This window comes from Erpetoichthys calabaricus, chromosome 2 (assembly GCF_900747795.2).
Source record: "Erpetoichthys calabaricus chromosome 2, fErpCal1.3, whole genome shotgun sequence".
In the NCBI taxonomy this organism is placed as follows: domain Eukaryota; kingdom Metazoa; phylum Chordata; class Cladistia; order Polypteriformes; family Polypteridae; genus Erpetoichthys; species Erpetoichthys calabaricus.
The window spans coordinates 73141731-73167891 of NC_041395.2; the positions used below are offsets into that span (position 1 = coordinate 73141731).

The 26161-nt window shown below is 40.0% G+C and overlaps 1 protein-coding gene and 1 long non-coding RNA gene across 10 annotated transcripts in view; one reads left to right on the forward strand and one right to left on the reverse strand.

Annotated features, from left to right (window-relative positions):
• The window catches only part of LOC127526679 (uncharacterized), a 29172-nt gene extending 22374 nt beyond the window's left edge, over positions 1–6798 (reverse strand). Inside the window, exons 1-2 of the long non-coding RNA XR_007934110.1 lie at positions 6497–6798; positions 5982–6185 (exon numbers count right to left, since the gene is read on the reverse strand). This is a non-coding gene — a long non-coding RNA (uncharacterized LOC127526679). The remainder of the gene's footprint in view (positions 1–5981; positions 6186–6496) is intronic.
• The window catches only part of LOC114645970 (F-actin-monooxygenase MICAL2-like), a 353538-nt gene that overhangs the window by 258221 nt on the left and 69156 nt on the right, over positions 1–26161 (forward strand). For 8 of the 9 annotated variants that reach the window (XM_051922735.1, XM_051922734.1, XM_051922737.1 and 5 more), the window contains 4 exons: positions 3853–5014; positions 16906–17000; positions 21049–21141; positions 21396–21489. In XM_051922735.1, coding sequence (XP_051778695.1) covers positions 3853–5014; positions 16906–17000; positions 21049–21141; positions 21396–21489 — 1444 coding nt within the window. Of the gene's footprint in view, positions 1–3852; positions 5015–16905; positions 17001–21048; positions 21142–21395; positions 21490–26161 lie in introns of those variants that run through there. The other variant, XR_007934100.1, reaches the window with a different exon arrangement.

The following is a 26161-nucleotide window of genomic DNA, read 5'->3' on the forward strand; positions in this document are numbered from 1 at the left end:
AGTTACACTGATTTTTTGTAGAATATGTGCTACTTTTACAAGCTGTTTGTTCCTGATGGACTTGAGAGATTTTGGTCACTCTTTACAAAATCATGAGTATGAACTCTGTAATCCACTTAACCAACCATTTCCAGAATTAGTATAATTGAATTCAGGGTTGCAGTGCCTAGAACCAACTATGACAGCCTGGCATGCAAGGCAAGACCACGCATGTAGGAGTAACAGTCCATTGCAGGCATACTGGGTCAAACTAACCTAACAGGCACTTGTTTAGGATGTGAGGGGAAACTGATGTGTATGGTGGAAACCCACAAGGACACGAGAAGAACATGCAAGGCAGCCAACAGTCCTGGATTATGAGGCAGCAACACTGATCCCTACTGCACCATGCTGCCCTGATGCATATGTTTTGGAAGGAGTGGTCTTCCTCACCCATCATACCTAACAAATTCCTTGCTGCAGCAATAAAGTATCTATCTATCTATCTATCTATCTATCTATCTATCTATCTATCTATCTATCTATCTATCTATCTATCTATCTATCTATCTATCTATCTATCTATCTATCTATCTATCTATCTATCTATCTATCTATTTTTCCACATCGAAATATTTATTTGTAGAACACAAATAGGGGAGGAGAATAAACTCTCATACAAAATAATAAACTCCTCTACTCCCTCTGCTAGCTGTTCTCAGTGAATGAAAGGTAGGCTGCTTCACCTCAGTGTTTCCTATTTTTGCACTTCTTGCCTTTCTTTCATTCTTGTCTCTTACCTTCTGCTGGCCAGTCTTTCTGCCTTCCAGAGATCTGCTACCTGCTGCATCCTAAGCACCATGCACAAGAAACATTGATAGGAAGTGGCCATATATTTGGGACTGGGGTCATTTCTAAACTTAGGGTGTTCTCAATAAGATCCTAACGTCAAAACTTCAGAATCCTGTAGCAGTTCATGTTTGTTGCCACAGACTTAAACAGCCAGTCTTCCATTGGTTTTCCAGGATCTTCAATGTGCCATTATAAAATGTGTAGTGACAGGGTCTCTCGGCTGAGAAGCTGAGTCCTTTTAACAGTCTGTAAGGACCAGTGTTGTCCTTCATGAGAATTCTCAAATTGCAATTGTATTAATATCCGTTTTGCGTGCCCTACCTGCAGAGTTCAGTGCTACTGCTCATCTGTGGCACATACTTACACCAGAGACGCACCATGACTTGAGATGGATATAGCTGCGTCATGTATTACTGTATATCCTTAATGGTTTGTGCTGGAAGGTGCTATATTAAATATTGATTAAACATGAAGTGTATGTTATATCAGGTGTGCACTGGCCTGGCTTTGAAGAGGGGTGAGCACACACAACCCACCTCCGGCTTCTCCTCCATGACATGGAACTGTAGCACGGTTGACCTCCTATAAAGCATTGTTTACAGCGTACAACTTGGTTGGTATGCAGAAGAGGATGAATTGACATCAAAAATGGCATCTTGAAAAAGGCAAAACAGTCTTTTATTAGATTGCCTGCTATCCAGAAAACAGTCAAACTGACTTTATTAAATGTTGATGCCCTGATGTGAATTGCTGTCTATGCTCTGTAGAGCGCTAGACAGTGATAACTAAAATGTCACACATGCGAGCGCTCAAATTCTTTCACTATACAGAAGCTTTATTGCGTTACTTCTTAAAGATATTGCCTGCTATAGGTATTATCACACACACACACTTGTGCGACAGTGGCCTAGTGACTGAAGAATGGAGCACACACATAGCATGCAATCAATAGGCATTACAGGCATACATTTAGTTTTAATCAGACTGATGTTTAGCAAAATTAGTACAGATGCTTTGGCATAGTTGTATCACAGAGCTGGCATTCCTACCTCATGGCACCAGGTTCTGCATGAACTTTGCATGTGCTCCCCATGTATTTATGGATTGACTGGTATGAGTGAGAGTCAGTGAGTTTCCTCACTCAAAAATTTTGCAAGAGTGACTCATCATGTTTTAAAAAATTAGATATCTGGTTTGCGCTGGTTCAGACTGTTTCCTCACACACTGTCTTTTTCATTTTTTTTATTATGCATTCACACAACACACCACAAAAAGTGCAACTGGCAGGATACTTAGCGCTGTCAAAATCTATTATTTATTAAAAATACAATGTAGTGTAATCAGTTCAGCTCAGATTTATTGTTATACACCACTACACTGCCACTTGCCATGAATCTTTATGTACAGGGTATGTAAAATAACAACACAGAATGTAACAGGCAAATAACAGCGCTGTCTAGGAAAAAAATAACTGTATAATTTGATCACGCATCTGTCTGGTGTTATAAACCATGGCAGAACATAAACAGTGAAGTGACAGAACTGCAGAAGCAAAATAAGGATAACTGTGTCAAAAATCCACTCACGGTGCCTGGTGCAGGCAGACAAGCAAGCAAGAAACACATGCTTAACTCAAGAACATGGCACCAGGAATTTGTGATAAAATTTATTTTTTCCAGTTTAGTTTTGTTGTCACAAGCATGCATCAGAAATGTTGAAGGCACATTATCTTAAATCAAAATCTTTGCATCTATGCTACTTTGAAGTGGATATATTCAGTACGTTTTAAGGCTTTTTGTTCACATTGCAACCCTGGTACCCTTTAGGTCCATTATAAAACCCAAGAGCATGCTAGTTATTTTTTTAAAATATACAAAATATGGTTCACTTTAGAAAGCAGTTTCATGTGGCAAATTAATATATACCATGAAGAAATAACCTTCACCTAAACCAGCGGTTCTCAAACTGTGGGGCACACCTAAAAGTAACAAAAAAAGGGGCGCGAATGTTGCCAGATGTGGCGTAATTTTACTATTTGTAGGAAAGTTTTAAACTTGTAGAGGTGTATCGGCAGCAAAAAATATAGGAATACATTTTATTAGGGTTTCAAAAAAACGTGAGGGGGGCGCAATTAAAACTGTTATGAAAACTCGGGTCGCAAATACTTAAAGGTTGAGAAACGCTGACCTAAACAATTGCGAAAATATCATTTAAGGTTTAGTTTTATCCATATTTTTTGGTGTTACTTTATTTTTGTCAAGAAGAGTGTTAATACCATTTTGCTCTGGTTGTGACCTTATCACACAAACAGAAGCCTTCTCTCAATTGTAGACACTCACTGCAAGTCTGAGTAATGTTTCCTTTCCAGTTTGTCAATAGTAATCCTTTAATTTTTTGTTATCTACTGTGACTACACAATCTAAAAGACAGGTAAGAAAATGTATAATATTACCAAAAGTGGGCCAAGAATTGGTGGACCATGCAGTGATATGTATTGGCAAGTCAATGATGAATGGAGCAGAAGTGACATCAAAAGTGTTTAAAATATCCGATAAAAGATGAATGTAGAATGTGGATCTGTCATACATATTCATAAAGACCATAGTTCACACGCACAGTTGTTTTCATATTTACTGTTTATTTTCTAAAGACTCTCACTTGCCAGCAAAATCTTTATTTCAGAAATGCTTAACTGTTCCTATCTATCTATCTATCTATCTATCTATCTATCTATCTATCTATCTATCTATCTATCTATCTATCTATCTATCTATCTATCTATCTATCTATCTATCTATCTATCTATCTATCTATCTATCTCATCTGAAGTGCTTTAAATACATATCATTCTGTACATATCACTATTTTGAATTTTTGGAAAAAGCATTTTCCCCACATGCCCATTGACTTTAATTATGTAGACATCTGTGGGATGTGATCCTTTTTCAAAGCACATGTGCAATTTAAAGAACAGAAAGCTTACAAACAAAGCTGTGTGACCATTAAACATTCTCATTGCAGCCTTCCCAGAGTTCTCCTCATCAGAATCCCTCTCAGCTGGTGGCCAGCCCTCCCCTTACACCAAAGTCAGGGGGAGTACACATCTATGACCTCACACCAGAGTCTGATTTGCCCACTTCAGCCACACAAGTACTTGACAGTGCAAAATTATTTCCATCTTCTGATTCCTTACAAACTGTAGTTGCGAGTGGCACATACAGTGATAATGAGAATGGTCAAGAAGACATAGATGACACCATGAACAAGTCCCCAAAGAGAAAACTTGTGCTTCCTCCCAATGTAAAGGCATCCTTACTGGACTGGGAGCTGTTAGCCACAGAGGATTCAAAAGAACGTGGAAGACATGCACAAAATGAAAGAACAAAAACTGAACACTGTGATGCCCAGAAAAATGATTTAGGTTCTTCCGGAAGTGATTCCACTGCTAGCTTACCTCATAGCTACCACAGTCATCCAGAAATGCAGGAAAACTCAAATTGTTCCAGCAACCTTGATCCCACTCCATCTCCTTTCCATTTTTTGATTAATGCATTTAGGAAAACATTGAATGCCTCCAAGAAGATGTTTTCTTTGGATGCCAGTGAAAAAACTGACAGTGTGACTCATTCTCACTCTGATGGAGGACTTAATTCCAGCAAAGGGAAAGAAGACTCTAAAACAGAGCAGCTGTTAAAGAACTCGTGCACACTGAGCTCACAACTTCATTTAAATAATCAGCCTGAGACAATGACACCGATTCCAAAGCCAGTGGTTGTCTCCAATTTTCATAGAGATACGCATTCAGAACTTAATGTGGCACAGGGCAAAAACACAATAAGCCCATTTTCACTTCAGATAGACACAGAAGAAAAAGATGATGTAGATGTTTCAAAAAACACTAAACTGAAGGAAGACATGTCTGTGTTATTTAAGAAGGTTTCACTCACTGGAGGGTCATCCAGATATTCTAGAAACGATTTGTCATTTTCACAGCAAAAAAGACTAAATGAATTTTCTGCCCTCCAAGTTAATGAGCCACAAGACATGAAGAAGAACGCAAAGGGCAAAAACAGTCTATGGAATCTCTTTAGCAATGTCAGGAAAAAGACCACTGAGAAGAAAGCCCCTGTCAGAAGCAGGCCATGGTCATCAGCACATCCAGAGTACTCACAACAAATGTCAGGTAAGCTTCATTCACACATACATGCTTATATTGATAGTTTTAATTAAGAAAGAGAAATGAACATAAAATAAAAAGAGAAAAGCACAAAGACAAGAAATAAATTATGGTCTTGTTTGTTACTCCCAGGAGAATGTTATACCCAGGAATTATCAAAGACAAAATTTTGAAAGTAACATTCAATACATTAAAAGCATGTTACTGCTTTCTATTATTAATAATTGAGATGGAGGACACATCACACTGGTGTGCTGTCTCAGAGCCCCACTAACCTGGTTTCAGATATAGCAGAGACTATCTTTGGAGACTTTGTATGTTCTCCTATTACTGGGTATGAATGCATTTTTCTGTATGGACTGTGGAGAAATGCCATGTGGTATCCTAAAAACATGCAGGTTAGTTTAACAGGTGTGTCTAAATTGGCCAGTATGAAGTCGTGTGCCCAGAGAAAGACTGGCATCCTACCCAGGACTAGGCACTGCTTTACAGTTAGGATGGGCTCCAGTTGGAATATGGAGACACAGAAAACGAATGATGAATAAAAGAATCTGACTGGTGTAGTAAACTGTTTTCCTCAGGCCAGGAAAGGCTTCAACGTTCCGTAACCTTGAACATTTCTTAAGGGTCCATGAAAGTGCAAATTAAGTACAGTTTGTGTTGTTCTTATGCAAATACATTTTAATATGACTGTGTTTTTATTGTAACCTAACGTCATAAAAAATTTGGAAGAGATATACTGTATATTAAATTTTAATAATATAATATATTATAATATATTTACCTATACTTAGTTATATTCAAAATCTTTCACATACAAAAATTGACAATTTTAACCTTAAATCTCAAATCAATTGATTGCAGAATGGCAGATTAAAAATATGTGAAAAATGTCAACATAAAAAGACATCAATTTAATTCTACAGTACATATCAAAAATAAGAATAAAAGGTTTTGTAAACAGATTACTTACATTTTGAGAAGATGTCAGACACAGTGGATGTTAACAAGACTTCCCAAACAGTTACATTATGTTTCCTCATCGTTTCAGGTACCTGCAGTTGGTCTTTTATCGGGGCTACATAAGGTGACTTCCGCAGGGTTGACATATTTGTAAAAGGCTATTCTTGGTTTTTAAGTGAAGGAGACTTCAGATGAAACTGGTCCACTTGATCGCCTAGAGAGTACACACACACAGTGATACACAGTTATGGAAGCAGTTGTCTCTCACCTTGTTTTTTTAAAGTAGTTTATATATTTTGTCACATTATTCAGTTATGTGGTTTTTAAAGGCGAGCACAGCAGTTAACCTTAAACAATTTATTCCCAAATATTGCTTCTAAGTTTTTTTTTTGTTTGTTTGTTTGGGTAAATTTAAAGAATTCAAAGAGATTTCAAAAAGGCACAGTGATGCAATACTTCTTCTATCTCACAGCTCCAGAGGTCTGGGTTTGAATGCTGGCCCAGTCACCCTCATTTTCTGCACACATGTCTGGGATTTTAACCAAGTATTCCAGTTTTTCACCCAAATCACACAGCTATGCACAATAGGCCTAGAAACAACTCTTGAGTGTGCTTGTGTGTGGGCCCTTGTCCTGCAGTAGACCAGCGCCTTATCCAGGGTTGGTTCCTGCCTGGTGCCTTGTGCTGCTACGGTATTGCCGGATACCTGCAATCCGGAAAAGAAATGTGCTGGTTTGGTACAAGGGTTAATTGGACATTTCTTCAATGTTCAGAAAAGAACAAATAATGAATCAAAATAACAGCTTTGCACTTCAAGTCAGACCAATGAAGTTTCTGTTATACATTTTAATAACGTGAATGTAGTACTGCGCTGTTGTACCATGTTAGCCATTCTGAATTTAGAGAAAAGCCAAGCAAAATGACACCTTTTATTACATTCTAATAACGTGAATGTAAATTTAGTCCTTTTGTCAAACTAAAGCATTTCTTTTTCCTATCATCATCATCATTATCATCCTCATCCGCTTATCCGAGATTGGGTCGTGGGGGCAGCAGCTTGAGCAGAGATGCCCAGACTTCCCTCTCTCCAGCCTCTTCTTCTAGCTCTTCCGGGGGAATCCCGAGTCGTTCCCAGGCCAGCCGTGAGACATAGTCCCTCCAGCGTGTCCTGGGTATTCCCCGGGGCCTCCTCCCGGTTAGACGTGCCCGGAACACCTCACCAGGGAGGCATCCAGGAGGCATCCTGATCAGATGCCTGCCACCTCATCTGACTCCTCTCAATGCGGAGGAGCAGCGGCTCTACTCTGAGCTCCTCCCGGGTGACTGAGCTTCTCACCCTGTCTTTAAGGGAAAGCCCAGACACCCTGCGGAGGAAACTCATTTCAGCCGCTTGTATTCATGATTCTTTCGGTCACTACCCGTAGCTCATGACCATAGGTGAGGGTAGGAACATAAATCGACTGGTAAATTGGGAGCTTTGACTTACAGATCAGCTCCTTTTTCACCACAACAGACTGATGCAGCGCCCACATCACTGTGGACGCCGCACCAATCCACCTGTCAATCTCACACTCTATTCTTCCCTCACTCGTGAACAAGACCTCGAGATAAATAAATTCTTTGCATTTATATAGCGCTTTTCTCACTACTCAAAGCGCTCAGCAATTGCAGGTTAAGGGCCGTGCTCAAGGGTCCAACAGAGCAGAGTCCCTATTGGCATTTACGGGATTCGAACCAGCAACCTTCCGATTGCCAGTGCAGATCCCTAGCCTCAGAGCCAACACTCTTGAACTCCTCCACTTGGGGCAGGATCTCTCTCCCAACCCTTCTTTTTCCTAACGGTAACTTATATCATAATTCCTACAATATTTTCAATGGATATGATGCATACAGGACCAACATTACATTTTGTACTATATACATACATCTCTTAGAACATTTTCGAACTCATTCATTTATGGGAGTAGGCACTGTCCTATCAGTGGTGAGTTTGGTGCAGACTGCTATCCAATTTTTAACAGTATAAAATGTAATCCTTTTTATATGAAATCCTTAAGGGGGTGTGAATAAATGAGCTGGTAACTGCATATAGATTGAGATAGTGTCATGCCACAGTGCAAACCTGCATCAAGGCCAGAGTTAGGAGAAAAATTGATATCATATTGTTCATTGAGATATATTATTAATGCACGGAGGACAATAATCAGAATTTATTTTTATTTACTTATTTTGCATTTTAAACTTTTGAATTTTTAAAAATGTATTTTGAACCGTTTTGAACGTGCATAACAAAATGCATTGCTTCTAAAACACCACAGATGTTGCTCTAAACTATTATTTCCCACCGTTAGGTTTGCATTGGACTGTAGCAGGTTTAGATGGACTTCAGGGAACTGAGTGGCAGAGGTTTCATGTTTGGTTTATAGGGGACATCAGACAAGGATTGTCAGTAAACAAGCAGAAGTCGAAGCATAGGAAACAGTAGTAACTATTGGCCTAAATCAGGACATTACCTGAAAATCATAGTCAAAACCTAAAAATAAATTCTTTGCTCTCGAACAAGTCTTTCATGAGGTCTTTCCTATATTTTGATCCACAATTCAAGTGTGCTGCTGCCTTTTATAGTAGCAATGTGATGATGTGGTGAAAACCATAAAAAAGTAATACACAAAAGGATGGCACCCACAGAAAAATGGGCAAGTGGTGACAACATAATGTCACAAAAATATTACACTCTATATAAACAAATATAGCCCAGAAATAATTAATAAAATGAAACTAAATAAAATGACGCATCAAAAATATTAATGGATTCCTAACTCATTACCAGGGACTAGAAAAGGGCAGTCAGAGTATAAAATCATAATCCCACCCCATTCATCCATTAAGTGAATTCATTGTATACTGAGAAAAGCGCTATATAAATGTAATGAATTATTATTTTATTATTATTAAGGGGAGCAATGGGCCATATTGACACCATTGTCTCATGGCAGAACCAGAGCTAATTGGGGGTGCCAATACATAATTAGGGTACACGGTTACACACATCACTTACTCTGTACTGTGCCCACGTGACCACATGGTAATACCTGAACTATTGTATTCTTAAGCAATGTTTGCACTGTTTTGTGTTTTTTGTATCTCACACTCTCATACACTTTTATCGTAAGAGCATCCCTTATCTACGATGGACCATTTGTTCAGAAGAAAATATGAAGCTGGTTTTAAATTAAAAGTCGCTGAAGTGCCGAAAGAAATTGGTAACTGTGCTGCTGCAACCAAATTTGATGTGTCTGAGAAACTGGTGCGAGATTTGAGGAGGCAAGAAGATGTAAAAAAAAAAAAAAAAAAAAAAAAGTGTCGCATTTTTGAAAGGCGTATAAATCAGGGTCTGATTTTATGATCACTTTAACGGGTTTTATATACGGTATATATATTTTTATATATATCTTGCATGTCCAGCCAGGGCGGCACGGTGGCGCAGTGGGTAGCGCTGCCTCGCAGTTGGGAGATCTGGGGACCTGGGTTCGCTTCCCGGGTCCTCCCTGCGTGGAGTTTGCATGTTCTCCCCGTGTCTGCGTGGGTTTCCTCCAGGCGCTCCGGTTTCCTCCCACAGTCCAAGGACATGCTGGTTAGGTGGATTGGCGATTCTAAATTGGCCCTAGTGTGTGGTGGGTGTGTTTGTGTGTGTCCTGCGGTGGGTTGGCACCCTGCCCAGGATTGGTTCCCTGCCTTGTGCCCTGTGTTGGCTGGGATTGGCTCCAGCAGACCCCCGTGACCCTGTGTTCGGATTCAGCGGGTTGGAAAATGGATGGATGGATGTCCAGCCAACAGGCAACATCTTGCCACTTTTCACCACCATGATAAATAAGAATGTATTAAACTACACAACTTCATTTTAAATACAAGAAAACACAAATCAGCTACCTGATGTACTCTTTCCATTCCAATTGTTCAGTGATGTTCTCAGAGCCTGAAATCTTTTGAGTTCTGTTCAGGGCCATGGAGAGCTGGAGCTTATCCCTGAAGCAAAATGTGCAAGGTAGAAACCAACCCGGCGCAGGGAGGTGATCCATTGAAGTGCACATTTACTATAAGTGTGTCAAATTCACACACATTGGAGCAGTTCAGAGTCACACATCAAACTAAAATCTACAGACTGTATTGTGATGTGTCAGGAAAACGGTGGTACTCCTTGTGTAGCTACAAGGAGAATGTGTAACAGTGACAAGGCTGGAATCTGAAATCTACAACTGTGTGAGGTAGCAGTGCTAACTACTTTGCCAATGTGTGAGCTGCCTCTTAGAGCAGCAATTAAACCAGTGGATCTCAAAATCAGTCCTGGGCACCCCCTGTGGCTGCCTTGCAGGTACAGTAACTGAACAGGGAGGGAGGCCAGCAGTAATAATGGAAACTAGAATCAGGAGATTAATCATAGGCAAAATGGCAAAAAAGTCAAAAATAAACGTCAGAAACCTAAGAACCAAGGCTCAGTACGTTTAACAATAATTGTAGTCAAATAACTGAGCGGCAAGTTGAGAACCAAGGGATTCACTTGTAACCAGGGCCAATACATTAGTCTTTAATTTTAGTCAAACATTACGATTGAAACCAGACTTTCTAAAACAGCAAAGAAAGGAATGACAAATGTTTGGGGTGAAAGAAGTGTTCCAGTGCAGAGCCGGCTTAAATATGGTCACATTGATGACGTCATACGTCATACCTTCTGGAACACATTACCTAGCAAACAGCCTTCACAACATGGCAATGGGACCAGAAAATGGTGGAGCTTATAAAAAAAACAAACAAAATGGCAATGCAGGAGAAGGCAATTACTTGGTAATTACATTGTTAAAAATAAGCACAAGTAATGAATTCTTTGGATTTTAAAACCTTACACATATATTTTATGTGTAAAATACTAGACAGAGCCAGAAAGTAAAATAAGGCATCAGTTCATAACAGCAGGTGTTTGTTCAAACCAATTTCTCAATCAGTAAGTCATTTTATTTCTAACACATCATTTACGAAAGTATTTTCATCCATAATAAAACAACCAAAAATATGTATGTGAACCGGCAACCTTCCAGATACCAGCACAGATCTTTAGCATGTGAAATGTGTTTAAAAACAATTTATATTAAACAACTGTTTTTCCACTTTATCCTTCTGTTTGACTTTTTAAGTTACTAGGGGGCTTTGCCCCCTGCTCGCTTCGCTTGCCAACCACCAACTTCTCACGTATGTGGATTTCACTTTCACCAAACAACAAAACTTTTAATTCTCACGGATAGGCCTCTTCATTGGGAAGAAAAACTACTTTTTCCTGATGGCAACACGAATTACAAAATCTACAAGTCTCCGATGTAAAGTTTAAAGCCAAACAATATCTACTGTACATACTTCTGTCATATCAACTATGTCCATATATTTGATCTCTTTTCACTTTTACCTTTTCATCAATATCGCATTGAATTTTGATTCCGTGTTTGGAATTACATTGTGACAACACAAAGTATTGAGTGAATATCATTTCTGTCTGTCTCCAAGAAATGTGTCTGACAATAGCATTCACACAAATGAGAAATGATTGAACCGTGTGTGTGGTTATGTGGGCAGGACTTTTTCAAATCTCTTTGCATAAGCTCTTGTCTCGCTGGGGTTGAAATTTTCTCTCGTGGGATTTAACTTTCACCAAACAACAAATCTTTTAATTCTCGTGGATACACCTCTTCATTGGTAAGAAACACTACTTTTTTTTCCCTGATAGCAACACATATTAGATGATCTGCAAGTCCCATACTTAAAGTTTAAATCTGAACAATATATTCAATCTCTTTTCACTGTTCCGTTATTTCACAGAGTAATAATTTCTATTTGTTTGCACTAATGCGATCTTTAGTATCCTTTTTTTGAGACTTTCAAATTTTCGTACTTCCATTATCTCTAACCTGCTCTGCATGTGTACCATGCCAACGTTTTTGAACTCTTTACGATGTTCAACTTTGTCATCCACTCTTTGTCTTTTATTTCCGGCACCGGGTGTGGTTAAATCTTTTGGCACAAAGACTTGTCTTGTGAGACGTGAAAGTGTCTCTTTGAGAAAACCATGTCTCGTCTCCTTCCAAGATTTTTTTTATAAGAGAGAGATTTTTTCATTTTATTAAATTGTTTTGCCTTTTGCTGTGTGATTCCTGTACTAGTTTATCTTACATTAAACCTTTATAATCCATGAGCAAGAAGATGCTTGAATTTCTATGAATAAAATAGGCAAAAATGCAGGCTTCTGGACCTGACATTGTGGAAAAGTGTAACTGGCATGGAGACTCAATGGTTAGTGCTGGTGCTGCACCGCTAATGGGGCCTGGTCTCAAATTTACGCCAGGTCACTGTCTGGAATTCAGACACCCATCACATATAGACCATTAATGTCTTTTCTTTACTCTTACATGTGCAAGTTTTCCCAGGTTCAGCCACCTTCCATATACAGTAAACATTTAGCCCATGACTTCCCTTGAAAGTTGCTTGCAGTTCTCCGAAAACAGCGATGATTAAATCTCACATGCTGCCGTTAGCATCCTCTTTTCTGCTTGTCATTGCATGGCGATTAGAAGTAAACTGCACTCAGTAACATTTAAACTGTTTATGGGATTTGGTAGATATGTGTGACATCACAATTAATACTGGAGCATGGCCATCGCTTCGGAAGGCCGAAGTGAATCCCTTAGATATGTTTGCCTACTTTCAAGTGATAAACAGATAAACAGTGTGAGCTGGGGTTTAATTTAACATTAGCCCCCCTAAACCACATTCAAGAGTTGGTTGGGACCAGTATCACTGAAACGTTTCCTGAATGTAAAAAAGACTGGTAATGTTTTTCATGAAGTGTCAAAAGAATCTGGACCTCGTATGATCACATTTTTATCTTTCTATCCAAATTTTCTAGGACAGGTTTTCACCTTCGACCGATAAACTTTAACATCTTAAAGTAGGGACTGTATGTATTCACAAAGACATACAATTTGACTGTCATGTCTCAGCCAGGGTTCTTCCCCTGACCGTGGCTCAGATTCATGTTTTATGTCTCTTTTGTTAATTTATGATTCTTTTTATGTTGATTATGTGTGCCATTTTTATTTTTTTAGTTTATCATTATATATAATGATGCCTTTGTTATGTTCCATGTGCTGTGTGAGTGGTCCCCCAAGAGGCAGAGCCACCTACCAATCACTGCCAGGAACTGCCCTCGCCCCAATAAATCTGGAGGGTCTTCCACAGCTCCTGGCAGCTCATTGTGAATGCGCTTTGAAGTCAGTGAGTTATCTGTGCTTTGTGCCCTTTGTATAGTTTGGAATTTTGACCCTTTTGTTGTTTTTCTGACCCCTCTATTTGGATTCTGTATTGGGAATTTGCTTGACTTTAGGATTGCCTTTATTACAGGATATTCTGTTTTGCCTGTGTGCTCCATGGAGCTTCATTGTGACTGGAATCCTTTTTGTGAAGAATAAATCTTTTATTTTATAAAGATGCAATGCCTTCCCTTATTACTAGCTGGAGTTTGATGGTGATATCTCCCTCTAGTGGCCATTATTGGAAGTGTGCTCTGGAACTCTTTAGTGCTGGGGACTCCAGGATCACAACATAGAACTGCTGTAATAAGGCTTAAAGATGATGACAGAATTTTTCACATGTTTGTGAACAACAAAGAAGGAATTTTGCATGCAGTTGCTGCTTTATGATTCAGAGGGTAACTTTAATTCTGATTGAGCAACTAAGAAACATACAATATCAGATCTACCCAAATTTAAAACTGTTATGCTCTAGTCCGATCGAGTTCTGGAAATAAGTGACACACAGTATGGGTGTGTATATAGTTCTGCCATTAGATCCATTAACTCCTAAAAACAGAAGGAGGCTGGCGGCTTGGTTTCAGGTATTTTCCATTACAAGAAACATCTCTGAAGGAGATTTGGAGACTTGAACAGTAACAAACTCACACATAAGCAATACATATTTGTGTAGTTAGGAACATACTAGCTATAGAAGAAACTACTTTTTTTCCCCTTTATCTGTTTTATAGGATCATATTATAATATGTGGGCGGCACGGTGGCGCAGTGGGTAGCGCTGCTGCCTTGCAGTTGGGGGACCTGGGTTCGCTTCCCGGGTCCTCCCTGCGTGGGGTTTGCATGTTCTCCCCGTGTCTGAGTGGGTTTCCTCCGGGCGCTCTGGTTTCCTCCCACAGTCCAAAGACATGCAGATTAGGTGGATTGGCGATTCTAAATTGGCCCTAGTGTGTGCTTGGTGTGTTTGTGTGTGTCCTGCGGTGGGTTGGCACCCTGCCCGGGATTGGTTCCTGCCTTGTGCCCTGTGTTGGCTGGGATTGGCTCCAGCAGACCCCCGTGACCCTGTGTTTTGGATTCAGCGGGTTGGAAAATGGATGGATTATAATATGTACGATACAATAAGTAGTACTATATTTCATATCAAATTCAGCTTCCAATCCATCTGATGAACTGTTAGATCAGCTAACCTAATATGTAGTTGTCACTCCGAGAACCAAATAATCTGAAAGTTTAACAGGCCTTATTGCTCAGTTAAGGATAATATTAAGAAATTCATGCCAAATTCTAAAGATGCACTGGAATGGAAAATTGGATGTTTTTCTAATTTTAAAAATAACAGGACTTCCTTACCCATGGTCTTGTACTGGGTGGGTTGACGCTTTCCAAATTGAAAAACAATAAGGTAACCAAGGGAACAAAAAAATATCACAACAAATTTTTCACTCTACAATACTGTCAAGTAATATTCCAAATACTGCTGGAAGTGGATTAGATGTAATGGTGGTTCCAATGTCTGACAGGTAGGCATTTTGTTTTTCAGATAAGTAAGAAATTACGCCTGAGATGGTTATTCTTCATCACTGCTTTTTCTTTTCTGCACTGTTTGACACTGTGCAGGACATCAGTTATCTAGATTCTGATGTTGCCCTTCATTATAAAGCAAAGTTTCCGGTCTCATTTAACACTGTTGATTTGTCTCCTATCCAGTAAACGTGTTACTCCATGAACTGTAAAATGCAAGACAAATCCAAACACCAGAAGAAAAAGTCAGAAAGTTCAAGATTGTTATCTGCACAGTGATACAAACCTATCAATAACGGTCACCACAGTTTTACTGTCGTGTAATAAGCTCAAGACATACTGACTAAAAATTGACACAAGGCCATACATTTTAAAGTTGGTTCCAAGAATTTTCCGGAAAACATTTAAGAGAAACAAGGGATACAAACAGATAGGTGACTATTAAAAACATTGTGCATAGTGTGTATTTTTCATACATAAAAGAAGTACACCCTTGTGCCATAAATGTTTAGATACTTGATTTACCTTTTTTGAGCTTTAACTGTTCATGTTCCTTTGCTAACATTGAAGGTTCATTAAGGAACAGGGAGCTGGTCTGACATTGGACATTGGTGTTTATGGCACAATCATTCACTGTGGGGCACAACTGCTAAAACTTTATTAACAAAACGAGTTTCCAAAAAGAAGAAGAGTAATTCAATGAGTTCACTATCTGCAAACTGACAGACAAGACAGGACTGTTACTACTAAAGAGCTGTTGGAAGGCACCTGCATTCATTTTATTTGACAGCCAATGCTGGGCTCAGCAATGCCTTCTGGTCTTTAATCACTTATTTATTTATTGTATGGAAAAATAAAATATTTATGTACTGTATCTTCAAAAGTGAACAAGCTTTGCAAGAGCGTTTCCTTTTATTATATTTGTGATTCTCTCTCTCTCTCTCTTATTTCTTAAATATGACCAGACAGTCTGACGCCAGCTATTTTACATTAAACAGATGTCATGATGTAAATATGGGTGCCAGATGCTGTGGGCTACCTAATGGTAATGTGCCTAATAAGTGCCTCACAATTCTGAATCCAATTACATGGCAGAGCCAACCTCATGGAGTCATTTGAGCTGGCATGTAGCTTTCAGTTAGACCATGTAAAAGGACACATTAGTCATTTGAAAGCATTGTGAAAAATGACATTGATCTGTCATATGTTTTAAAAGGACAGCTCTCTGGTTTTGTCGGGTTGTTCATGTGTGGAGAGTCACACAAACCTAATCGAGCTGTGTAGCAAGCCATCCATGAAGCCTCTGTTTTGTTGATAAAAGGAATGGACAGATGAGTTGTTAAAAAGACAAAAAACATCAAATAAAAAGCCAACTGCTCCAGGAAATAGAGTGCTTGGACTAACTATCAAATGCAAGCTTTATAAATTGCATACCTTTCTAAAGAAACAAATTAAAAATGTTTTAATAGCTTGGTAAATTTAATGAGCACGTCTTACCTTTAGAAAATTATACTAGAATCAGGGCAGATTAGTGGGGATTTTTGCAGGGCTACTCAATGAATGGCCCACCGACAGGTGGACTAGACAGGTGATCCAAATCCACCCTCAGGGCAGTTTATTTGTTTTCTGTCTTAGTGAGTCATTTAGGCGGGGAAAACGATATTTGATATTACAGCTGCTTCTTTTATAACCGCTTTGGTGCTTTCACAAGTCCTGCTCACCACTGAAGCGACATTAACACAAAGACCCTAGGCGCAACACCTCAGCTACAAAGGACGTTCTCAAGTGTATGCTGACCTAGCGTTTAGTGTCAACCCTCAGTATTATAGAGAGTAACTCGATTTTAATTAAAATTGTGTTTATGTATTGTTTTACTTGTTTATAATATCATTATTGTATGAATGTGCTTATTGTCACTGTTTCACTCTTTGTTGTTCTGTCTGTCTGTCTGTCTGTCTGTCTGTCTGTCTGTCTGTCTGTCTATCTATCTATCTATCTATCTATCTATCTATCTATCTATCTATCTAGTTTCCCCAGTAACGGTTTGTACCTTTTTGATGATAAGGCATCAATCAGCAGCTGGCAGGAGATCAGATGAACCTGCAGGAGACCAGCTCTTCCAGCGACGACACACAAGAAAAGGCTTCCTCAAAATTAAAGGTAACATCTATAAGCCAGAGGAGAAATCACGGCATCACTTTACCATTAAATGCCCATCTTTGTGATTTGGGAAGTGGATTTCCAAACAGGAGTTTGTGTAAATTACTTGAAGATTTCAAACTGTTCTCATCTGGTGCTCTTGGATGTGTTATCTGCAATTTTACTTTAACTTCAACCTGCTAAAACACTATTTTAGAAATTTTTTTAGCCTTGACTCAAATTCTCAATTTATAACATTTGTGAATTTGTATATTTTATTTTGTCAGTACTGAAAATGCACTTGTCATTTTTTTTATTTAAAAGAAGGTGCTTTAATATACTTAATTATAATAACACAATATTTTGGAAACAGCTTACCCAGTTGAAGCCCACAATGGGGCTAGAACCTAACTTGCAGGACGCATCCCTGGTTGTTGTGCCAGTCTATTGCAGGATCCAGCCACACTAGTGAATTTAAAGTAGCCAATTGATGTAACTTGTACATATTTAGGATATGAGATGAATATGAATATACCCAACGCAGACACAAGGAGAGTATGCAAAATCTAATCAAACAGTGATTGGGTATGAAATTCAAACCCAGCACGCTGATCCTTTAAGACAGAAGTGCTAACCCCTGTACCCTTGTGCATACCCTCAACTGTAATTATCGGTAATCAATGACTAATAATAAGAATACATGAGAAAATTGCAGCATTTTGTATAACATGGTTTCCTTTAAATGATTATGCCGATTAAAATTACTGTGACTTAGCTCACAGCTGACACCTTCCATCCTTCCCTTTTCACCATTCCCACATCCCCAACTTCTCTTCAGGGTTCTTCCCTGCTCTTCCTTGTCTTCTCAGTTGTGTCTTTTAGACCTCAGGTATTCCAAGGATGACCCAGTAGCCATGGAGTTTAATTCTAATTCAGTAAATCATGTTGGCAGTTCAGCCTGCACCGCTGAGTCACTGTCACAATGAGAAGGCCACTTCAACTGCTTTGACTCTTGCTTGGAATAATCTGGAGCCAACTGTTGTAAGTGCACCAGTAAGGCATCTACGGGATGGTGTTCTTTGTAGAAATCTAGCTTGAAACAACATTACAGGAGCTTTGAGCTAGGGCATGGCCATCAACAGAAAGGTCAAACTTGTTTTCCAATTTCACAGATGACTGACTTCAACGCATCATTCAGTTTTGCTCCCGTTTAAAATTTTCCCAAATATGTCATGTTCTGAGCTAACATGTTCAAGCTTTCCGTGTCACTCTCTGTCAAGGACATAGTTGTCTTTGTTATAATGTAACTAAGAACTTCACACAATGAAATGGTACAAGTTTGACATATTTTTGAAACACACATTTGTTTCTGCTCTTTCCATTACAGAATTGCAAGAAATTGGAGTGAAATAAGATAACCTCATGTAACTTCTGTAAGACCTACACACAAATTTGCCAATCCTCCCTTTTAGTCATGGTCATGCCATCTTTCCTTTTGTCATATTAACAGCTGTGGCTTGTAGGGGGCGCTACAGCTCCCCAAACCTGACACGGAGAGACACAGGTCCAGCACAGCACACAAGTGTTTTTATTCATGGGAAACACTTTTGCAGATGTTTCCCACAGCACTAACACAAACACAAATGAAAGTACACCACAATTCCTTTCTCTTCTTTCTTTTCTTTCTCTTCTTTCACTCTCTGCCTCCTTCTTCTTTGTCTTCTCCCAGCAGACTCTGGCTCCTGGAACTGTGGCAGCAGGCTTCTTTTATGTGACACCCAGTAGTACTTTCATTGTCCCCTTAGCGTGGGAGGCTGCCATCTAGAGTTCCGGGGGAGATAATGCCTTATGCACATTCTCTAACCTGGTCCTACCAGTACACAGACATCCCGGCCACACAGCATTGTCAAATTGAAAGTTCTAAAATGCATACATAATGCTTATCAAACAAAGAATTTGTGGCCGGTCCAGGGCTGTTTCCAGCCTTGCACCTAACAGTGCTGGGATAAGCTTTGGCACCTGCAAACCTAAGTGGGTTATAAAATGGATGGATGGACAAATAATACTGTATGTGCCAACATATATTTTTTAACCTGTCAGTATATTACATTCATCTGCATTTTATGCTCCTATATTTATAATATACTGTGTTATTTGGTATTCCATCCATTTTCCAACCTGCTGAATCCGAACACAGGGTCACGGGGGTCTGCTGGAGCCAATCCCAGCCAACACAGGGCACAAGGCAGGAACCAATCCCGGGCAGGGTGCCAACCCACCTCAGTATTTGGTATTCCCCGGTGTTATCTGTAAAATTAAATTAAAAAGTATTTTGTTTAGACTAAGTATGATCGGTGTGACTCAGCTGTGGGGTTATGAATGCTTAACATACTTAGTAGAGTACAACTTCAAATACAAAAGAAAGACAATGTTGACTTGGTTACAATAATGGCATAATGGTGGGAGATTATGCTTGTAATAATTGCTATAAATAACTCCAGAGGCAATATGGCCTGACTTGGGGCAGAAAGGTGCCATGACAGAAACATTAAGCTAAATCTTTGATTAAAGAAAAAGGGACGTGCGATGGGCACAACCTGTCCAGCTGTACTTCATGACATTTGTACGTGCAAAAATAAGTTTAATGATGTTTCCCCACACTGCATGACCGCCATTCACAGTTGTTGTCAACTTTCTTATTTTAGATGGCAGTGTGGCATGGCTATAAAGGCACTGTACCTTAAACCCTACAACTGCAGAGTCAGCCCTGGCCTAAATCTTTGTGTTATCCAAGCAATCCACCCAACTACTGTAGCTTGGACTCCACTTGTAAAATAAATAGACCCTTCTTTTAGTGTGGTGCTGTGGTTAGAGCTGCTGCCTCAGGGATCCAGCAGCCTGAGTTACAATCTAATGCCTGGTCACTGTCGGCTGTATGTGGAGTTTGCAGAGTTTCCTCCAGGGCCTCTGTGTGTGCATTAGTTTAACAAGTGATTTGGAAGTGGTAATGTGTGTCCTGCCCTGCCTTGTACCTGATGCTGCAAGGATAGGCTCAGCCTCCCGGCCCATCATAATTAGACTAAGCAGGGTGAAGAATGGTTTATTATGTTATGATGCTTTCTGTTCTATTTTTCTTTATTCCCTTCATTAAGTTTCTGCACTAATAAACTGATCATGGGATATGTCACTGCTTTCATGTTTTTGGACAAAATCATTTTGGTAGCTTGTAATATGGAAATACACACTGCTTCCCTAATGCCTAAAGCTAAAAGATTACTGGAACCATGATAGATGACACATTAATGTCTTTCAGCACTAGGCAGTAAAGTATAATGTTTACTTCAATAATGCAGTTGTGTCATGTTTCATTTATGTTATAGCAAATAGCGGCTTTAACTTTCAACCAGAGCATTTATTTTTCTGACGGGTTTTTGGCAATATTGGGATAATGCTGGACATAATTTTATCAAAGGTAAAGAAAATATCCCTTTCTCGTGTAGGTTTGCTTTCTCTTGGCATCTGTCAGGTTGCCATCAGCTTTCAACAAATCAGCAGACTCCTTATGAAACATGCATACTCCAAGTTGACGGGTTCATGCTTTGGTGTTGCTGTCTGGCTGTGTTTGTCAAGCCCCTCTCTTAGCCATCACTATATAACCTCAGACTGGGGAAACTAAATTGTAATTCAGACCTCAGCATTTTTAGCTATTCTGTCTGTATTTAATTCTGCAGCATGCTTGGACACTCCTTTTAGTTGAATATACGATGTCCCCAACGTCATCTTCATTGTTCTACATCCAAGGTTAACTAGAAAGTGTAAGTTAGCCCAGAATAAGTGAGTGACTGTGGGCATTATGTATGGGAGTGCACCTTGTGATGTCCTGGCATCCTGTCCATTATTGGGTTCCGCCAGGTGCCCAGTGCTGCTCAGCTAGGCTGTGGCTCCCTTCAACTCTGTTGTGAGGAAAGTGGGTTGAGAAAATGAGTGGATATGTTTTATAACTCCTTTCTATCTAGTGAAAGCTCGCATTAGCAGGCCGCTTGTTTAGTAGTCATTTTGGCTTTTTCAGGCATCATCAAGCTGGAGACGCAAGACCAGGCTTGAAAAGAGTAACAGGCAGCAGTTGCGACGAGAAGAGTTAAAAAGGCTGCACAAGGCGCAGGTAAATTTGAGCTCAAAGTGTGAGTGGTTGAGTGAAAATCTGCTGAATGTTCCTAATGTTTTTATTTCCTCTTTTCAATTGAATAAAATAACACTAGGATATGCATTTGGCCTCCTCCTTTCATCTCATCCTCCTTTGATACCTTTTATTTGCCGTTTTAAGTGTGTGATATTACGTCTGTGTGAATCCGAGTTGCAGATTGTAAATTCTAAACAAAGCTACGGTAACAAATTGTCAACAATGATTTGTCCCAGATAATACAAAGGCAGCTGCAGGAGGTGGAAGAGCGTCAGAGAGACTTAGAAGAGCGAGGTGTTAAACTTGAGAAGCTACTGCGAGGCGAATCAGGTAGGTGGCTGAGCTGTGCACTCAAGTTAACTGTGACTCTCTGGGCCTGGAGGGGGAGGAAAGAAATAAAAGCACCTTGATTGTCACCTATCAAACGCACAGAAGATTGGAAAAATATTTCTTGGTAACCTGTTACACCTGCCAAAGAAAATCTTCGGAGATGCCACTCTCATGTTTCTCTTCTCTAGAGGTTTGTCTCTTTAGCCTCAGTTGATGAGAGCGGGGAATTCCAATTCTAGTGCTTATGGCTTTCAGATTAATGTACCCATTCACGTGTGCCTGTCACAAGCAATTGCCATTTGGAGCTGAGAACCTGTCAGTTTGACATGAGTTTTGATAAGAATAAATCCACATATAGGCTTAATGCAATTTGCCCGTCCTCTAAGAGATCATAAACAGAGATGGTCTGAGACGACAGAATTTGTGTCAATGAGTACAGTATCTGAAAGAAAAAAGAACACAACATGGCATACTGTTTCTATAATCATTAATTATTTCTTGTCACCAACATGTCAAGGTTATCTAAGACACAAAGCTGAATGTGTGTTTGTTTGTGTTTGTATGATATGCAAATCTACACCAATGAACCCAACTTCACCACATTTTGCATTTTTCTTGTTTATATTGTCATTTTTACTCCCTGGTGAGTTTTCTTTGGTGACCACACCTCTGCTTTAATAGGGTGCCCCTGGGAGGCGTTTTTGGGACTAGACCTGGCTCTGTTTTTATTATGGGGCTAAAATTTCTTTCCTGAGGAATGTATTCAGTGACATTACCCTGGGCAGTGCTGGGTACCCCTGCTAGTCAATGATAAGGTTAATCTAGTGGCAAAAGAAAAGCTAAGACAAACACAGAAAATCCCATATCTCCCAGGGCTCAGGTAGACAGCAGTCTTAATACACACATATTTTTACAGTAAAGCATTTCATACAGGATGTGTTGTCCTAAACTAGAAGCCTTGGCTTTTCTAGTCATTGTCAGTATAGAGACAAAACAAGTGTAGTAGGGTGCCAAGTCTGGAATGGAGAAGCAGGGCAAAGCAACTGCCACAAATAGGGTAGACCCTAGACAAGATCCTTATAATACAAAAAACAGGCACTTCTTATTGCCAAAGTAAATCGTACAATCCTAACAGGTGGCAATAGTCTTTTTAGTATTAGTGAGAAAGCGAGAGGAGAGAGGCTGGGAGGGTGCGCTGACAGCGTGTTGCCACATCCACCACACAACAGACCACTTGGATTGGTTACCGGAGCACAGCAGGTGTCACCTCAGCACCACACTGGAACCGTGTGAGTTTTTTGTCAGTGGCTGGAATGCCAATTCTGCCATCAACCCCCAAGTTTTCCCTGTAACTTGGAGAACCTGTTTGCAGGGCTGGATGTGGATTAACGTCATACCCAGGACAAAGCAATTACAGGTTAAGGGGCCTTGCTCAAGCGCCCAACGGAGTTGAGTCACTTCTAGAATTTAAGGGATTTGAACCGGCAACCTTCCGATTGCCAGAGCAGATCCCAAGCTTCAGAACCACTTCTCCACCCTAATATTAATAATAATAATTCTTTGCATTTATATAGCGCTTTTCTCATTACTCAAAGCGCTTAGCAATTGCAGGTTAAGGGTCTTGCTCAAGGGCCCAACAGAGCAGAGTCCCTTTTGGCATTTATGGGATTCGACCCAGCAACCTTCCGATTGCCAGTGCAGATCCCTAGCCTCAGGGAATATGGAACTATTGCAGAATGAAGAAGGGGAGAGAACATTACTTTAATAGAGGTCTCCCCGTCCAGACTGACATAATGCACCATGTGACTTGACTTTGTCTCAAGAATGGCAGCAGGTGCCACCAACACAAACTGCACAGCTGCTGCCATGTAAAGCAAAATGGCAACAAAATAACATCACCACCACAACAACAAACAATAATAACAACAACCAAACAACTGGTAAGCATCCAAAAGTGAAAAACAGGAAAAGACCTGTCAAAATACTGACATTCATGACACCATTTGCAACCCAGTTTATAATAAACTGTAAAGAAAATGCATAGATGGTTGTGAGATCCAGCATCACTACAACATATGTTTTGGGAATGCGCTGAATTAACAGCATTTTGAACAAAAATCATTATTGAAAAAATACAAAGCAAACTTAAAAGACTTATTGTGTAACATGGTGTCTACATGGAGTTACTAAAACAAGCATTGAATGTTTTTAATGCAGTGTCTTGGTTCTGTCATGCTAACACTTTGTTTCCTGGCCTGGTGGCTCATGGGTTCCATTTGATGTTTTAATATCAATGTTTTCTACTATAATGGAAACTGTCACTTCCTTGAACTACCCATTCTACCATCTCAGCTGGAAATTCTGATTTACTCAAACTTTTAGCTTTCAAGCTAAGTGTTAGATCTGCATTTGTGCCCAGCTTTGTTTTGTTTTGCCCTGGTACCTTAACCTCACTTGTGACCCAAGTTTGAATGGACAGGAGCTCCTGCTAATTTAGAAGCACCATGTGCTGCGATTCCTGAGGGGACTATACAAGGCTATTATTGTAGTATTGGTTAGCCTTTAGCTTGCCATTCTCCTGGCCCTTGCCCTTGTGTAGATTTTTAGGACAGTCTTTCAAGGTGGAGTATTTCATTAGTGTAAGGCCTATGGGTTTGTGACCTGTGCTTGCTCATTTAATTATTGTTTTACTTTGGATGGGTATATTGTTCTCACCTTGATGCTTTGGGAAGTTTAGAGTTTACTTGTTTAAATTTCGCCATTACCTGGCAATGTACAGCCATATGGATTAAAGTCCAGGAAAATCTATTGGCTATGAACAGCCTAAATTGAAATAATAGCACCTCAAAGTTAGAATCAAATGGCTTTAAATTGAAGAAAGAACACACAGACTACATACTGCTTGAAAATTGGGGTGTCCTTAGCGGCGGTATCTCTGAGCAGCTTGCTAGATAGCACAAGGCCAACAAATAATGGAAAAAATGTTTTCTACATATCTGTTGTTTCCGTTGTAGGTGCCATAGAGGAAGGGCAGGCATCCTAGCTAGAATAGAGGACGAATGCCTGCCTGGCCAGGAAGCCATAATGGATGGACTCAGCGAATGGAGATTCCGGGAGCAGTTAATTTCCCCACACAATAGGTGCCAGTGTTCCTTAGGGTTGAACCCGACTAGGACACCTGCAGTTTGGCATGGGAATTGGGGTCCAGAAGTACAGCCCTGTCGGGGTCTTTGGGTGCATTAATATTTTTCAGGACTCTACCAACCAACAGCCAGGAAATCCTGCCCACTATGCCACTGCAACCACAAGCTGTGCCACTAAGCCCCAAACCACAGAAACAATGATGCCCAAGTACAATTCTGGGTTCAAATAAAAGTAAACATTTTTATTCATTTCGAACACCTTCCTTACACAAACACCAGCCACAATACACAAATATAAGTTCTCTCCTTCCCCCTCCTGTAGAGTATTGCCCCTGCCTCCATCTGGTGAAGCTGTGAGCTTTCTTTTGAATCTGACCCAGGTACTGTCACACCCAGGACGTCTGGGGCACTTTCAGATTGTGTGGAAACCAGGGCAGTCCTCCGCTGGCAGTGCCCAAAGACCCTGACAGGGCTGCATTTCTGAATTCCATTGCCCATGCCACCCTGCAGGTGTGTTAATCGAGTTCAGCCCTGATCAACACTGACACCCTGTTATGCGTGGCAATGAACTGCTCCCGGTATGCTCATTCACCTAGTCCATCCATTATGACAAAATCTTGCCGCCCAGGTTGCCTATACTTCCTCCATGGCACCTGCACCATACAAAAACCTCTTTGAAACTACAGCATCTGAATTATTTTCCACATAGTGGAAAAAGCACATGTAAGGTTTCCTTGGTGGGAAGATGAACATGCAGTTCAGTCCCATTCTAATCAGTTTAATGTCTTTACTGTGTAATGAGTGGTCATTTGCCTAATCAATGTTCCTAAATGCAGGATATGTTTAAGGATTTCCTGTAGTGTACCATGTGAATATTTCATAATGTCATATGTCTGATTTATATTTGTAAATGTTTGCAAATCTCTGAGTCTGTCCAAGGAAAGAGGTATAGTTTTCTCAAATCCACTTAAAGCTGTTTTGGGAAGTGTGGATGTCAGCTGGCAGTGTATCATAAAAAAATTAATGGAACAGAACCGAAAGATGGCACAGACAGTGTTTATTATTCTGTCTGTCTTTTTAACTCTGCACACCTATCTCAACATTCTCATTTGTGCCACATCCAACTTCTTCTTCTGTGCTCCCTTTACTGCCCATGCCTCATTGCTCATCTTACCACTGTCTTAATTCTTTGACCACACAATACTCCCAATACCTTCTTCTTGTGAATTTCCCCTTGGGATTAATAAAGTATCTATCTATCTATCTATCTATCTATCTATCTATCTATCTATCTATCTATCTATCTATCTATCTATCTATCTATCTATCTATCTATCTATCTATCTATCTATCTATCTATCTATCTATCTATCTACAGGGTAGGATTCAAAAGTAATGAGCCTCATTTTGTTCTGACACGAACGTACCTTGCCGCGCGCCCCACTTGCCAGCGACGGCGACGGTGGGTGTTGGCTTCACAACGCAACGGAGCTCCTACGAAAGCTCGGAACGGTAGGATCGGCCTTGAC